This window comes from Haliotis rubra, unplaced genomic scaffold (assembly GCF_003918875.1).
Source record: "Haliotis rubra isolate DU_JTF1 unplaced genomic scaffold, ASM391887v1 Scf414, whole genome shotgun sequence".
Lineage (NCBI taxonomy): Eukaryota > Metazoa > Mollusca > Gastropoda > Lepetellida > Haliotidae > Haliotis > Haliotis rubra.
The window spans coordinates 309,764-328,312 of record NW_025767096.1 but is presented as its reverse complement, the minus strand read 5'-3'; the positions used below and the strand labels follow the sequence as shown (position 1 = coordinate 328,312).

The following is an 18,549-nucleotide window of genomic DNA, read 5'->3' as shown; positions in this document are numbered from 1 at the left end:
AAAGTTTTTCAGACATCATAGGTATTCGGAGCAATGCTAAGTCGGGTTATTTCAAGACATTGCAAATCCTTGAATGATGGGTTGTCTTTAGGATAGAATTATGATTTATAAGTGAGTGACGTTTTACAAATGTATGTGTCGATAACAGATGTTCTTTAAGTGCCCATTGTTTATTGAACAAATTGTCTCATGTCTAGCCACGCTAACCACAGGTGTGGGTATCTAGTCCGGTGGGTATCTAGGGCCTTCTTACCCCACCCACTGTCCCAGGGGATAATGAATACATTATGTGAAGGGACAGGCCAGTTTCGATCAGGAATGCCTCCGAGCGTAACGGAATGTATGATGCAAAACGGTTGCCTGTCCCTTCACATAATGTTTTCATTATCGCCTGGCACAGAGTGAGGCAAATCATTCTTTATCCTTATCATCCAGCTGTCAGCGCTGTGGACATGCTTTTGCAGGAGTCACTATGAATACTTTCAGGGTAAAATTTGCTGATCAAGTTCTAAGGCATCATAGAGAATATCAGAGACATAGTGAACTAGGCCTATTCCAGAAATAATACATATATTCTCCCAAGCCACATGGGATGCATGATGACATTTTACATTTGGGTATAAATATAGTGATCTAGTTTGAAACCCATCATTAAAGGGCCACTGATCCAGATCAATTTCCGTGAACTGGTTGTTGCTTATGTTATTGTTATTCTCCAGTGAGTACCCGGATGATATCCCAGCATTCATGACTGGTTCGTTACCTCTGCTGCGCCACCCTCATGCGCAATTGATAGTATAAGTATAGACTGATCAACAAAGATAAATTCTTTTTACTTGATAATCTTATGTTGATTTTGTTGTAAAATTATGTAGACTTTGATGAATAAATTGGTTTCTTATGAAAAAATATTCACTTTGATTAAAATGCTGATTTTGATGTAAAATTTCGATTAATAGTAATGTTGACTTTATAAAAATGTTAACGTAAATGGATGTAGAATTTGATTTAAGAAATAGTTTGACCTTGAATTTGGTGAGAAGCCTGATACAATAGCATTGTTTTGAAAGTAAGGCTAGCTAAGTACATGGGGAGTCTTGGCGAGAGTATTGAGCTTGGGTTCACTACTAGACAATGTGAATGTTGTATTAAATGACAATATTTTGATAACAAATGAAAACATTTTAAGTTTAACCATCTGCCAGTGGTAAAAAATGTTAGGACTGAAATAACTGAAGTCAATGTACGTCTTTATATTTTGTCTTATAATCCTAATTAGTTTATTATCATATTTGTATGCATTTTGAAAGTTAATAAAATGCACACGATCTGCTTATACTTAGTGAATATATAACATCACTGTAATATCTAGACATTTTATAGATTGTCAACGTGTATCATATTTCACACACGCCCTTAGTGCGACCTAGTGTATGTTGTCTGTCTCATTACACTTCACGGCAAAAAAAATGATTCTGTTGAATCCCAATAACAAATAAATAAAAACAAAATGCAAATATTAAAATTAAAACAGACTAAAGTTATAGCAACAATATCAGGCTATTACCTTGTTCGGGGAATGTATCCATCAATATCCACATAGAGGAATGAGGTGCCATTCATCTGCAGCTGACAAAGTATCCTGTTCCATGTCATGTGTCTTTTTAACAGTGTAATATGGGAAAAAGTGATCTATCGTTTCAGGTTTTTCACATTGGTGTATAGTCCCATTGGTCACCCAAGATAGCACACCTGGCAACTAATTGCATGATGTCCGCCATTCTTTAAAAAAGTAATTTAGTCAGCCAATAATGAGCAATCAATCAATGTATTGGCGGTTATTCCTTTAAAGGAAGGACGTTGTTTTTACAAAGAGACTTTACGACAGGGTGTATTCAGTATAGATTAGTAAATCTACATACATAAACACTACCTTTTGACAAATCCGCTGTGCAGGATAAAAGCAATTAATCAATCAGCGTGTTATCGGTTAATCCTTTGATCGATGTTTGTTTTGTAACTCAGCTGATAATTCCTCTTACTGCACTTCCATGCGCATATTACATAAGATGTAATACATTTGCCACATCGGACCTCAATTTATAATGATGAGTATTTACTCCAGACACGAGAAATACCAAATGGGAACCTTTGTCGGGTAATCTGAGTGGTGTTATCATGTAATTACATGTATACCTGTTATAAATTCATTAACTGACCATAAAGTGAATGATGACAAATAACATGTGTAGGTTTACCACCAAACAAGGGTTACAGCAAGAGAGTAGTAATCGCTGTATTGTATGCAAGTTTGATTGCCTGAAAAAAGCCCTATGGGCAGACACTATTTTGAGGATACGAACGGAACTTCATTGTTACATAAGAAATATATATAAGCATAAAAACTGTATATACCTATGAGATTCTTGAGAGGCATTTAGAAGTTGGTGAATATATAAGACGAGTATATGGATGGCAACTTCTTGTTTATTGTATATCACAACGTTTCTGGGCTACTTCTTGCCCCTTCTTCAGGTGATTTTGAAATAAACAAGAAGTTGCCATCCATATACTTGTCTTATATGTATATACCTAGGTACCTAAGTAAAATTTCAGATTTATTTTGCAATGGCAAAGTGGGGTTGTTTAGTTTATGGATTCAAATATATCAAATGTGTGTTTTTTGATATCATAGCATACATAATAGACATCATATTTTTACATCATTAAATATTGAGGTAAAAAACACAGAAATAGGATCAAATTGGATCAGTCACTATACCATCCAAACATTTGAAAATCTGAAAAAGCCTACACTGCTGGGATACTTTATTACAATCAGACAAGAACCGGGGATATTTTCAAATAACGGCATCTGATGGGCTTCCAACCTTCCTAATGTCCCACTGATTAGGTTGAAGAAATTCTGCCAGGGTGGACAGTAGCCCAGTCCCTGTCACGGTCGAGGGAGCAGAGGCTGACCAGTTTGCAGCTTGGCTTCGTAATTAGACTGTTGGCTGGATCAGTGGCCCTTTAAAAGTATTATTGGCCTTGGTTGATATTCTCTTAGAAATCACGTGACATATTTATGTTCATCAGTAAGTGATGATTGAATTATGAAATTGTAAAACCTGACATCAAGAATTCATAATTTACAGAGTTATGCTTTCTGTTGTAAAACTCTTTGTTTTTGCTTAAATGAGGTTGGGGTTTATTTCAAGAGTATAAAATAAACTTATTTAGACATCTTCACAAAACTTGTACAAGTGCTAAACTGGTGGCATCAATTTCCTTGACAAGTTAGATGGGGGAAGTGTCTCTCTTTATTATCTCCAGTATTACTCAAGTTTGACAGGCTTCCAGTCATCTGAGTCATCTACTGTTACTGTTTCTTCATCTCTGTTCCAGAAACTGGGCGAGGGCTGCGGACAAATAAGGCCCTTCATAAAGGGGAGATAATCCTGTCCATTCCAGAAAGTGCACTTATCACAACAAACACAGTGTTCAGGAGTGATGTTGGCGCAATACTTAAAAAGTGAGGCAGTTTTGATTTAATTATATCTCTGAAGATGTTTGATTGAAGAGTTTTGGGGCAATTAATTGTTTCAGTGATTTGACAAGTCTTGAAACAAAAGAGAATATTAATGAGTGAGTACAATGATGTAATATTCTGATAGGAATGGGAAGAAAATATGAAAACACAATTGCACTTACCCTTGCATGCACATACAACTGACAATGATTTCCAGATACTTATACCATAAGAGTTGGGGAACACCAAGAATTTTGTAACAAACTCAGAGTGTTATGTATCAAAGATTGCTCCCCTCTGTAAAATTCAAACTGTTTTATGTGACACTGTGTTTGCTAATCAGCTGTGTTGTGGGATATGTTTATATGGGTGTCCATAACATTAACAAGAAGTCATTGTGGGTTAATGCACTGATTATATGAAGTCGTGTCAAGTTCATAAGCAGACAACATCAACTGTTAAAGGGAGACAACTCTCAATCCATAGGACAGTCCTGGCAAATTTGATGTCAGTCATCTAAGTCAGCTTTCCTCCAGCATTTTGACAACATGTATTCACTCCACAGAATGATTTATTTCCTGACATGGAACCAATCCAAGTACCAATTAGTTATTTCATGTAACCAGAGTCCGACTCTTTCGTGTGCTATTTTAGTTTTGTATTTGTCAAATATATGTTTAATCTGCTAAAACAATTTGATCAGAAAAAAGGTACTAAAAGTAGTTGTTTTTAGTTTTTACATGTGGATAACCAATCTATGCTTAATTCAGCCTGACTGTTCTACATAAGATGCGTTCCTCTTCAGATGTGTTCCACCCCTGAGCCCTCAGAGAGTCCTGTCCGTCTTCCTGGTGTGGGAATGGGAGAAGGGTGCCACCTCATCCTGGTACCCCTACATCCAGACCCTACCACCCACATTTAGCACACCACTGTACTTCACAGGGAAAGAGTTGGAAAGGCTTCCACCAAATGCATATATGAAGTCCATCTCTGAGCAGACAAGAGTTCAAGATATTTTTGCAAATATCAGGGATTTCCTGAGAAAACACTGTCCTGATTTTAACATTTTTACATATGAAAGATTCCGCTGGGCCTGGTGTGTTGTTAATACCCGATCTGTGTATGTGAAGATACTGGAGTCCCCGTACCTGTCACTGACGGAGAGAGAAACAAATGTCGCACTAGCTCCCTACCTCGACTTGCTGAATCATTCTGCAGAAGCCAAGGTCAGAGTTTATTTCAAAAAGTCTATGGATTACCTATGCCAAATAAGAAGATTGAGAGTAAAAACTGCTCAAAAGAAGTTTAAGAAGCATGATGCACAAGCCATCTTAGTCTATTTGCCTTTTGAATAAGAATAGCTTCCAGTTATTCAAATTACTGAGTTGGTCCTGTTTGTTTCTGAGCAACAGATAGAGGCCAGGTTGAACAGGGAAAGCCGCCGATATGAGATTGTCACAGCTGATAAGTACCAGAAATACGACCAGGTCTTTATCAACTACAACCCTTACAGCAATGATGAGCTCTTCATAGAATATGGATTTACTCTCCCAGACAACCCCTTCAACGTGTATGAGTTCACTACAGGTAAATCTAGTTGTACATTGGAACCTCAGCACTACTCTGTGCACCATAAAATGTATGTATGTGGTTGAAGGGAATTTCCTGCTGTAACATGTCTGTGTGGCTGCTGGGGATTCCCTGCTGTAACATGTCTGTGTGGCTGCTGGGGATTCCCTGTTGTAACGTGTGTATGACTACTGGAGATTCCCTGTTGTAACATGTCTGTATAGTTGCTGGGGATTCCCTGTTGTAACATGTCTGTATGGCTGCTGGGGATTCCCTGTTGTAACGTGTGTATGACTACTGGAGATTCCCTGTTGTAACATGTCTGTATGGCTGCTGGGGATTCCTTGTAACGTGTGTATGACTGCTAGGCATTTCCTGCTGTAACATGTTGGCATTGCTGCTGGGGATTTCGTGTTGTAACATGTCTGTATGGCTGCTGGGGATTCCCTGTTGTAACATGTGTGTATGACTGCACATGTCTGTATGGCTGCTGGGGATTCCCTGTTGTAACATGTCTGTATGGCTGCTGGGGATTCCCTGTTGTAACATGTGTATGACTGCTGGGGATTCCCTGCTGTAACATGTTGGCATGGCTGCTGGGGATTCCCTGCTGTAACATGTCTGTATCACTGCTGGGGATTCCCTGTTGTAACATGTCTGTATGGCTGCTGGGGATTCCCTGTTGTAACATGTCTGTATGGCTGCTGGGGATTCCCTGCTGTAACATGTCTGTATGGCTGCTGGGGATTCCCTGTTGTTACGCGGTGTATGACTGCTGGGCATTCCCTGCTGTAATATGTTGGCATGGCTGCTGGGGATTCCCTGTTTATGCGTCTGTATGACTGCTGGGGATTCCCTGTTGTAACATGTCTGTATGGCTGCTGGGGATTCCCTGTTGTAACATGTCTGTATAGCTGCTGGGGATTCCCTGTTGTAACATGTCTGTATGGCTGCTGGGGATTCCCTGTTGTAACTGTGTGTATGACTGCTGGGCATTCCCTGCTGTAACATGTTGGCATGGCTGCTGGGGATTCCCTGTTGTAACATGTGTATGACTGCTGGGGATTCCCTGCTGTAACATGTTGCATGGCTGCTGGGGATTCCTGTTGTAACATGTCTGTATGGCTGCTGGGGATTCCCTACTGTAACATGTCTGCATAGTTGCTGGGGATTCCCTGTTGTAACTTATGTCTGTATGGCTGCTTGGGGATTCCCTGTTGTAACATGTCTGTATGGCTGCTGGGGATTCCCTGCTGTAGCATGTCTATAGTTGCTGGGGATTCCCTGCTGTAGCATGTCTGTATGACTGCTGGGGATTCTCTGCTGTAACATATCTATATAGTTGCTGGGGATTACCTGCTGTAGCATTTCTGTATGGCTGCTGGGGATTTCCTGCTGTAACATGTCTATGGCTGCTGGGGATTCCCTGCTATAACAAGTCTATATAGCTGCTTGGGAGTCTCCACTATAACATGCCTGTGTTGTTGCTGGGGATTCCCTGTTGTAACATGTCTGTATGGCTGCTGGGGATTCCCTGCTGTAACATGTTGGCATGGCTGCTGGGGATTCCCTGTTGTAACATGTCTGTATGGCTGCTGGGGATTCCCTGTTGTAACATGTCTGTATGGCTGCTGGGGATTCCCTGTTGTAACATGTCTGTATGGCTGCTGGGGATTCCCTGTTGTAACATGTCTGTATAGTTGCTGGGGATTCCCTGTTGTAACATGTCTGTATGGCTGCTGGGGATTCCCTGTTGTAACATGTCTGTATAGTTGCTGGGGATTCCCTGCTGTAACATGTCTGCATAGTTGCTGGGGATTCCCTGTTGTAACATGTCTGTATGACTGCTGGGGATTCCCTGCTGTAACATGTTGGCATGGCTGCTGGGGATTCCCTGTTGTAACATGTCTGTATGGCTGCTTGGGATTCCCTGTTGTAACATGTCTGTATAGCTGCTGGGGATTCCCTGTTGTAACATGTCTGTATGGCTGCTGGGGATTCCCTGTTGTAACATGTCTGTATGCTGCTGGGGATTCCCTGCTGTAACATGTCTGTATGGCTGCTGGGGATTCCCTGTTGTAACATGTCTGTATGGCTGCTGGGGATTCCCTGTTGTAACGTGTGTATGACTGCTGGGGATTCCCTGCTGTAACATGTTGGCATGGCTGCTGGGGATTCCCTGTTGTACGCCTGTGTCACTGCTGGGGATTCCCTGTTGTAACCTGTCTGCATGGCTGCTGGGGATTCCCTGTTGTAACATGTCTGTATGGCTGCTGGGGATTCCCTGCTGTAACATGTCTGTATGGCTGCTGGGGATTCCCTGTTGTAACGTGTGTATGACTGCTGGGCATTCCCTGCTGTAACATGTTGGCATGGCTGCTGGGGATTCCCTGTTGTAACGTCTGTATGACTGCTGGGGATTCCCTGTTGTAACATGTCTGTATGGCTGCTGGGGATTCCCTGTTGTAACATGTCTGTATAGCTGCTGGGGATTCCCTGTTGTAACATGTCTGTATGGCTGCTGGGGATTCCCTGTTGTAACGTGTGTATGACTGCTGGGCATTCCCTGCTGTAACATGTTGGCATGGCTGCTGGGGATTCCCTGTTGTAACGTGTGTATGACTGCTGGGGATTCCCTGTTGTAACATGTCTGTATGGCTGCTTGGGGATTCCCTGTTGTAACATGTCTGTATGGCTGCTGGGGATTACCTGCTGTAGCATGTCTATAGTTGCTGGGGATTACCTGCTGTAGCATGTCTGTATGACTGCTGGGGATTCTCTGCTGTAACATATCTATATAGTTGCTGGGGATTACCTGCTGTAGCATTTCTGTATGGCTGCTGGGGATTTCCTGCTGTAACATGTCTATGGCTGCTGAGGATTCCCTGCTATAACATGTCTATATAGTTGCTGGGGAGTCTCCACTATAACATGTCTGTGTAGTTGCTGGGGATTCCCTGCTGTAACATGTCTATGTAGTTGCCGGGGATTCCCTGCTGTAACATGTCTGTGTAGTTGTTGGGGATTCCCCATGTAATATGTGAGTACAGTTGACTGACATTCTCTTCTGTAACATGTGAGTATAGTTGAGGTGTCCCCACTGTAACATGTCCATATGGTTGCTGGGGTTTCCAAACTGTAACCAGGTAATATGTTAGTATGGTTGCTATGTATTTCCTAATGTAAAATGTGACTAGGTCACTGAGTATTCCGCACTGTATCTTGTCTATATTACAGATGGGTCTTCCCCACCCAAACGTCTATGATGTGTATAGTAAATATGAAAGCTGTTTTTATGGCCTCTGTTTTCCCATGGTATTTCAGCATGGAGAGACGTGTGTTTTTCAAAGGATCAGCTGTCATGCTGGTGTCAGTATAACACAAACACAACTGTCAGTGTCACAACATTCTCTTCCCACAGAGGTTATTTGTCATATCTTCCTATGAACCTCTGTTCTAATCGGCCTTTTCATGGTGCGAGTATTCAGGATTCGTGATTGGTTGCAATCAGATTTAGTTGTGCAATCAGTGACGTTGTTTCAAAAGTGATCATTCACAAGGCCTCGGTAATTTCTGTATGCTTCGGGAAAACTAGAACCTATTCCCCTACGCGATGCGTAAACGTTTCTTCTAGACAGGACTCTGTCATGTAATGGCGGATCAATGGCGTCTCCATCGCCCTCGTTGACAACGGACAAGCTAACCATTAAATGTCTTGTGTGTCACATCAACACAAGTCCCCGACAGAGAAGAGGGATATTTGTGGCCCAATATTTGCTTGCATTAGTCAAATTGGATCTAAGTCAATGTAATACGTGACCTGATGGGATAGAAAGAAGGGAGATAATTCGTGTTGCGATGTTTTGTTGCTAGGGGATTTTATGAGAACCGGGAAATGTTGCCGTATTAGGACAGGTTCGTAGGAAGTTATGACAAGTAACCTCTGTGGGAAGAGAATGGTGTCACAACTGTCATCACATTTCTCTACATGCTATTCCAGCTGACCTAGAAATCCTGAGGCACAAGTTTTCTGTGGACAACTGGGACAGGAAGATGGATATCATTGGGGAAATGAAACTCAAAAAGTAAGTTGATATACTTTGGAAACAGGTCATCCTTGTACACTTCTTGTTACTAACCAAGATTGCATCAGTTGTGCTCTTGTCTCAAATACATATTTTTAAACTTATCCTATCTCACAACTTGCACCTCTCTCTCTTGCTTCGACTTTTAGTGGAACGACTGTAAACTTTTTTCCATAGGGCTCCTTGTCCATTCGCCCGTGCACTCCATGCTGCTCTCCTTAATTAGCTTCCTAGTTCCTAATAAAGCTTGCAGCATGCTCCACTAATTGACTACCTGACTATTTGATCATGTCTTTTCTTGTCATACGACTGTGTGGATGTGCTGTATATTAGGGACATTATTTCACTCTAACATCATGGGGAAAACTGATAATCAGTCAAGGAAAAGGAAAGTTTGTGCTCAATGCAAGACAAATTATTCGTCCCTCGACCCTCACTCGTCTTGCAGTGACTGTATTGAACAATGTAACTGGAACAAACGATGTGGCAAGTGTAATTCACTAAAAGATGAGGAATTTAAGGCCTACCTTCGTGTTTGCTCCCGGAGAATCGCCGATAGGGACAGGAAATCAACAGAATCTGATCCCACTCCCGCTAAGCGTATCAAGTTAGATCGACAGAAAATCGTACCTTCACGCAAGAGAGCGACGTCTGTCGTTCAAGAGGATTTTATGGACGCTTCATCAGATTCTTACTTATCTGAGGACGTTGGCACCTATTACGTACGCGTCAGATCACACGCGGGTGGTTGTGATCGACAATTCTTCGTTGCCTGTCCCATTTATACTACCAGGGGACCTTACATAGACACTATCATCATCCAGATCATCGGTACATATCCCCTCGACTGTCTCAGTTTGTTTGGAGCCTGGCCAACCGCGTTCAACAACAGCGTCGCCGGGGGACGTTCATTATGAATCAACACTTCAGGTTTCGTCACCTAATCGCAGATCCAGATTGCCACATCATTCTAGATCACCTTCAAGATCCAGATCACCATCACAAGCCCAATCAAGATCACCGGATCGATCCAGATCACAGTCACGATCCAGAGCCCAACTATGATCCACATCACCTAACCGATCCAGATCACCAAACGGGTCCAGATCACTTCGAATCAGATCACCGGACAGATCCAGATCACCACCGAACAGATCACCGAACCGATCCAGATCACAACATCGAAGTAGATCATCGGACCGATCCAGATCACCTAATGGATCCAGATTACAACTTCGAATCAGATCACCGGACCGATCCAGATCACAACATCAAAGTAGATCACCTAACCAATCCAGATCACCAAATCAAGCCAGATCGCAACTGCAAACCAGATCACCTGTTCAATCCAGATCACCTTATAGATCCAGATCACTTTACAAATCCAGATCATCCTACCAACCCAGGTCACCTATACGATCTAGATCACCTTACAGAGCCATTGATCAATCGGGATCACAGTACAGATCCACATCTCATGGCCGATCCTATTCAGATGGTCGAACCAGAGCTCCAATCAGAACCAGATCACCAACTAGAACTACAGCGACCCGGACTAGTTCTTCATATCATACCAGATCACCTAGCCATACTAGGGAATCCAGATCACCGGCTTACCAACCTACTTCGGTACTTACCACGTCGAGATCTCGATGCAGTTCCTCTGACCGACGTTGGGGTGATCATTGCTCTAATACCACTAATAGGCCTACAGTCTCTTACGATGTTCCGTCTACACGCTCTGAGAACCCTTCGACTCACTCTAGGATCATCGCTGAGTCATGGGAACCTGATAACAATTCCACTCCTACAGCGACTCTGGATCTAAATATGATGATCAGGGCCATAACCTCAGCCTGGAACCAAATACAGCCGTCTACTCCAGCCCATCCGGCTTCGGTAGCTCCTGGCTCTTCATCTGGTCCACCTCCTGAGATTGATCCAGTCCAAGTAGCCATGTCTGCATCTCCCACTCACTCTGAGTTATCTACCCCTGGGGGTAGCTTTGCAGCAGTTGAGACACCTCAGGTACTCCTTTGGATTGTTGAAAAGCTCCAACTTCCCTTGAGTACTTCAGCAGATGACCTGGATCACTCTTATACTCTTAGGAACCGGGATTGGTCTACCATCACCCTACCACCTCGATCTTGTATTCTGAAATTATCCAGTACACTAAATGATGGTTTCAAGAGCCTGAAACGAATTAAGGACGGATTCTCTGCTCCCAGATATAATCCTTTTACCTCTCATGTCCACGGCCTAACAAAAATCTCTACGGCTCAAACAGTTGATGAGGATATTGGAACCCTGTATGGCAAACGAGCTGCTTCGCCCTACCTTATTGAGGACCGAGAGTTGGCGTGAGAAAAGACGTTGCCATCTATTAGTTGCGTGATTGCAGCAGTCGACGCTGTTAACACTGCTCTGGAGCATACTTACCCTGATCAAGGCGCTTGAATCCGAGGATGCATGACTTTAGCTCTGGACCAGTTCCAAATTATCCTGGATCAGTTGTCTCATGTTTTGGGCTACACTCTTGCTGTTCGCCGACGTGGACCCCTTAACATCTCTTCATGGGAGGAGCGACTTAAAACAGAACTGTTTCGCCAGCCTTGGTTTACTGACTCCCTCTTCAATGGTAGCATCCAAGAAGTATCTAATAAAGTTGATAAAGAAACCCACTTTCAAGTCTCGATTGAACTGTTAAAGATACAGAAGTCACAGCTCCAGGACTCATTAAAACAGCATCAAACTGCACAGTTCACCCCTACCAATCTGGATTTACGCAATCTTTTTCAGGGCGATCCATCAACTGGCAGAGGAAACAGAACTGGCCGTGATGGTTCCTCCCGTCGCCCCCCCAGGACCAACTCTGGCCCAGGGACCAGCGCCGGGAAGCAGTGACGGCTTGAGACAATCGCACGATTGGGACCTCCCGCCCCCAGTCGTTCCGGTTTACAACACTCTGGTAGGCAGGAGATTGCAGATCTTCGCCCCGAATTGGACCATCCTCAAAGATCCGTACGTCACCAACCTGCTACTTCACGGCTATCAGCTACCCGTTATTGGCAGTCCACCTCTGACGTCGCATCCGACTCATCGCTCATATCCTGTGGACCAGCTTCAGACTCTGTCTAATAGCGCACCTATTGTGGATTGCAAACTCGCAATAGAGCTCCTAGGTCCATCGCCCGTCACTCCAGGATTCTACTTTCCCATCTTCTTGGTTCCAAAGAAAAATTCCAACAAACTGTGGCTCATCTTCAATATGAAGTTGTTCAATGCCCGATTCCTGCTTCCACCACCTCACTTCAGGATGGTGTCGATCAACCTTCTACGCACCATCCTGAAGAAGGGAGACTTCCTCATCAGCCTAGATCTTCAGGATGTTTACCTTCACGTTCCGATACATCCAGAACACCGGAAGTACCTTCGCTTCGCGTTCAACGGGAATCACTACCAATGGAAAGTCCTACCATTTAGAATTTCCACGGCTCCGTGGCTTTTTACCCGAATTACCAAGCCCGTAACAAGCTTCCTCCACTTTCAAGGGATCACATTCGAAAGCTACATAGACGATTGCATCCAGGCTCAACAGGATCTGATCGTTTTGCTTCGCCAGCTACAGTTCACCACCACGCTGCTCAGACAGTTAGGGTGGCTGTTGAACATCTTGAAATCGGAACTAATACCGACTCAGAAACTCCAATTCATCGGAGCACTGTTCGACACTCGTCAGGGGATGATGTTCGTACCTCACAACAGGTGGATAAGATTCAGCAATGCATTCCTCCAGGACTGTCTCAGGCAAGAACCTTACGACAGTGGCAGGAGCTACTGGGCCTTCTGACGTCAGCTCAAGAAGCCTTAACGTACAGAGGCCAGCTCCAACTTTGGCCGATACAGCAATTTCTACGCCCGTACCTTCAGGCCGACAACCCCAAGGAACTAATTTGCCTTCCAGAACCGCTTCGTCCAGTCCTTCCATGGTGGCTGGACGAACGGAATGTTTGCACCGGAGTCTCTATGATGCCCTTTGCACCGACTCATCACCTATTCGTCGATGCATCCCTCATGGGTTGGGGAGCTCACTTCCTCGTCCACCAAGTGGCCGGGCTGTGGTCATCCGACAAACGGGTACTTCATATAAACGGGCTGGAATTCAAGGCGGTAATTCAAGCCATCTCACATTGGGCAACAGAGCTTCAATCAACCAGTCTGTTGATCCAACAAACAATTTGACAGTGGTTTGGTATATAAATCATCTAGGCTCGACAGGCTCGGCAAATCTGCTACAATGGGCGATCAGGTTCTTCCATCTCATCGACTCACTCAACATCGTAGCCAGAGCCAGACACATTCCTGGGGTAAAAAATGTGATCGCCGATGCCTTGTCCCGATCCAACCAACCGTCACCGACAGGGTGGAAGTTACTACCCCAGATCTTTCAGTCGATTATCTACCCGTTATCACGGCCTCAAATAGATCAGTTCGCCACAAGGTTCAACAACCAACTGCCAAAGTTCATATCACCAATCCCAGACTCCTTGGCATGGGACCTCGACGCATTGGCAATATCATGGGAGGGTCTCAATGCCTACGCGTTCCCCCCTCCAGCTCTGCTACCAAAAGTAATACAGAAACTATTGTCCACCAGCAACATACTACTGCTTTTTGTCGCAACCTTCTGGCCAGCAAGAAGTTGGTTCGTCAACCTAAGAAGCCTTGCAGAGCCAAACCCAGTACCGCTTGCCAACCGGGACGACCTACTTCTTCACCCTCACTCGGAACTGCACCACGGGTAAACCTCCGACCCTCAATCTACACGTTTGGCGCGTCTTCAGAGGTTTCTCATAGCTAAGGGCTACTCTCGCCGAGTAGCCACGGCTATCACTTCAGCACATCGTACTTCGACCCGTTCCTTGTACGACAACAAGTGGAAGAAGTTTGAAGACTATTGCAAGCTTAGGGGAATTGCATCTCCCACTTCCACCTCCGCTCAGGTCGTTGCTGAGTTTCTCCAGCATCTCCGCACTTCAAAGAAACTCAAGGGTACTACGTTAGCTACCTACTTATCCGCTATCAACTCTGTTTTGGCTACCCCCACGGGCATGAAGATTTCCACTGTTCCCCGAGTTGCAGAGTCTACTACGCTCCTATAGACTCTCTGACCACTCCAGGAAGTTCAGACCTCCAGCCTGGGATCTGTCCGTCGTCCTTCGTCATATGATTTCTACAGATTATGAACCTTTAGAAGACAAGGACTTCGAACAAGTGACATTCAAGACATTCTTCCTGGTAGCTTTGGCTACCGCTGCTCGTATATCTGAACTGCATGCGCTTGATGTCAATCAGGTGCGGTTCGAGCGGAAAAAGCATGGCAAGGCTTTACTGGGTCTCAGCTGGGACTTCATTGCGAAAAACCAACTGCCAGGGCAACCAGATGGGATGTTTACCATTTCCCCGTTGTCCCCCATTCTTGGAAGCGCCTCTTCATACCCTTGTCGAATGCTTCAAGAACCGATGTTTCCCGGACCACATTGGCCTTCTGGATGCGTGCCACGATCCTGCGAGCCTACACCTTTGCAGGGTTGCCTCCTCCAGCCGCTTCCAATCCTCTTGAGACTCGTGCACTAGCCTCGACGACCGCTATCATGGAAGGTTGCTTCTGGCGTTCTGATACAGTCTTCTCTTCACATTACCTGCGAGACCTCTCTGTCACGGATGTCCAGGGACTACACCAGTTCGGACCTCTTGTACTGGCTCAGCAGCTTACATCGGCCCAACAACGCAGATGAGGGACGGTTCCGCATTCGCGTGACTACTTCCTTGAATATACTGAATAAAAGTTGAACTGGATCTCAACCTTTTGTTCTCATTATATGGGTTTAAGAACTACTTCACTTGGCCTCCATACCAAGGCATCGGAATACGGCCGCCTAGCATGGCCCTACGGACCTGAGGCACAATCAGTATGACAATGCAGAGGTGTCCGACATGCACCCTTACTGACCTCTACTCCACGGAGCAATTACGTAAGTGAAGTGTGACACTCCCGAATTCCAGTGGATTTCGTTGCGTTCTGCCTCCAAAGTTGCCGGGCACATCCTTTGACTAAGTTTAGGCAAAGGAGTGAGGGTCAATTTGATGCTGCCCCGAACTGAATGTTCCGAGTTGTGTTTCTCATTCACCCGCCTCGGTTGATATCTGGGGGGCCTTCTTGAAGCAGGGGCTGGCCCGATTCTAGTCGCAAGACTTTAATTACGGGGGTACCTTGTAAATCGTGGCGAGGCGAGGCTTACTTGCCGAGTTGCGCCCCTTGTCTTTTACAAGGTTGCGGAGGAACACCACATCGCTCGGGAGCACCCATCTCCCTGGGAGTCGTTGTGCTTAGTAAGTCAAGGGGTTCCGGAGGACCCACTACAAGGAGTTGCATGCATGCGTAACAGGCCTCCCTTGTACATCGCTATCTACGGTTGTCATCAGTCCACACAGCTCCAAGACCAGCTCTTCGCACTGTCCAGACAGAAGGGGAATCTGCGGCCCACCGTCCAACCGTGGGATAAGTGCAAGTCGTGAGATAGGATAAGTTTGAAAATTTGGAAATTTTAATATAAATTGAATATTTATATACTTATCCTATTTCACGCGATGGATACCCGCCCGGCCTTCCCACTACTCAGATTACAATGTTGGCTCCAAGATGAGAATGATCATTCAAGGTAGTCACGTGGGTAATTAGTGGAGCATGCTGCAAGCTTTATTAGGAACTAGGAAGCTAATTAAGGAGAGCAGCATGGAGTGCACGGGCGAATGGACAAGGAGCCCTATGGGAAAAACGTTTACAGTCGTTCCACTAAAAGTCGAAGCAAGAGAGAGAGGTGCAAGTCGTGAGATAGGATAAGTATATAAATATACAATTTATATTAAAATTTCCAAATTTGTATTGAAGGCACCTTTTAACGATTTAGTAATGGCCATGTGTTCATTACAGTGACCTGACCTGCCGCACAGACGGGATGGCATGGAACCTCCACACACTACTCAGAATAACTGCCATGAGCTGTGATGAACTGTGAGTTGTTGCTGTTGGTAAACTTCTCTTGATATGCTTTGTGAAAAATCTACTCCTGGTATCTAGAGAAACTTTGAACTTCCTAAGTCTCTATTGAGAAATGTGATGTACTGGGAGTGGGATTCATCACCAGTTTGTGTTTTGACCTTGCACTCCAATTCAAAATGCATGTTTCCTTCTTTGAAACTGCCAGTCTGAGTTTGAACTTTGACATGTATGTGTCCGCTAACAATGGAGCATATTTTGTTCCAAGTCATTAGGACTATTGTGTTAGTGAGTGAGTAGGTGAGCTACAGTGCAGCAGCAATCTGTAATTACAGAGCCTGTATGTCTGAAGGCAAGGTAAATTTTCTGACTGCATGTCATCATACTCCCACGGTGGGGATGAAGATCATATCATCACTCACTGGTTTGATTCTTCGGATTTCAATTATTTACCAGCAGCTGGGGAAAAGTAGAACATCAAGACAGCAGAGATGAAAAACCCCGACCAGAATGGTGTCAATCATGATTACTAAATTGTGAAGGTTTTCATTTTAGGTTACTTAATTTTCTGTATGTTTTAATTTAGTAACAATTGGAGAGCAGTATATATGGGAGAGGTATCACAAGAAAACGAAGTCAGAACTCTCAACTTTGCCAAGGTTCTTCTTCAAGTGGCTTTGGTCAAGATTAAGAAGTACTTGGTATGTTAATTTGGAACTTATTCTTCTGACCATTTTGATAAAAAATAACCTTGATTATCATTTAGTTATTTATAGCATTTCACAGGGATTGGGATAGAGAACTTTGACAGTGGGCCATTTTCAGGATTATTAGCCATTTTCTGACTTTAGAATGGGCCTCTGCCCTTGTATCAATAGTAAACTTCAAAATTTTAATGGGCCATTTTTTATTATAATGTGCAAAATGGGCCATGGCCCCTGCCTTTCCCAATCCCTGATTTCAGAAACACAGTTGTTTTTTTCTAAACATAAGAAATATGATTAATATCGGTCAATTTTAAGTCACAAGTCTTGGAGATGTAGTCAAGATTGTTACTTGATAGCTTTATGTTTTAGCTCATTCATATTGAAACATGCCTTTGTATCCACTTTCTAGTGTGGTGACATTTAGGACTGTTTGATTGCAGGTGAGTGAAAGAGATTTGCTGTCTGAACATGAAACACTGGCCTTGACCTTGGTTCAGGACAAGAAACACGTTTTGGAGCAGACTCTCAGTGGCCTCCTGAATTAACAACTCCAGAGTCACAGGCAGTTAGTACTTGAAATACACAATGCCATTTTAGAAAGTGGTCAAATGTAACATATGTTATATTTGGGATTACACTTTCTTAGTAAAGTACCGATTCTAGTACTTTTTGGGTTGAGTCCCATTCAGGATTCGAACCAACACCCTCAGAGTCAGGCACCTAATCGCCAGCACACAAAGTCAGACCCAAAAAGTACTAGAATCTGTACTTTACTAAGAAAGTGTAATCCCAAATATAACATACCTTACAGTTAGTAGTTGTTATCAGAATCCTGCTCTGAATGGGTGTCTCAGAATCATCCTCAGAATGGAAGACACCAAAACATTTTATGTCTTGCTTTGAGAGAGTTGTTAGTAGAATCAATGAGCTGAGCTCTGAAAATATTACTTCAGTTATTTCTTTGGGATATATTTTTTTACCACCCACTATGTTGGAAGTTGATTTAATCAACATGTGTTGTACTTCATCCATTCCATACACAGCTTCCTGACAAGCCCTCACAGTCACATGTCCATCTGTCCTTTGGTGGGGTGGATGTGTCGGATTTTATTATGTTGGTGCACTGTTATGTATGTGTGAATGGCTGCTTCTGTGATAAAAAATATTTTAGAACCAAATGTATGCTGTCAGGTTTTGCACAAAAGATAAACCGAAGACCCTTGGTCTGTATCATGCTTGGCATGCTAAGCATGAGATGCAATGTGTTATTGAACCCACAGTGGTTTATATAAGCAGCATGGTATGACAGTCACCGAGTCTGACAACCTGATCTATTTAAAACACTCTTACAATGAACAAGATTACAGTGGACCAATCCTATATCAAAATCTCCGATACTCGAAGTAGTAATTTATGACATGTCATTTGTCCTTCTCGGATATGTTGGTATATTACTTATACCACCTAAAGGTCCATTCCATTACAGTAAACTATGGTTATAACAAACTCAAAGGGACCACAAATTTTAGTATAAACATCAAATGAAATATGCAGGCATGACCAAATACCAATTCATTATCCGTATGTTCATTTCAA

General features: G+C 43.7%; 1 protein-coding gene across 1 annotated transcript; it reads left to right on the top strand.

Moving 5' to 3' along the window:
• Nucleotides 1-104: 104 nt before the first annotated feature.
• On the top strand, nt 105-17,631 carry LOC124288271 (SET domain-containing protein 4-like; the record flags this gene model as incomplete). Its single annotated transcript, XM_046724783.1, has 8 exons — nt 105-111; nt 3,409-3,535; nt 4,338-4,758; nt 4,945-5,119; nt 9,102-9,186; nt 16,181-16,261; nt 16,833-16,947; nt 17,394-17,631. Coding segments are annotated over 8 exons (1,116 nt in total), but the record flags the coding sequence as incomplete, so codon positions are not given.
• Nucleotides 17,632-18,549: the final 918 nt, after the last annotated feature.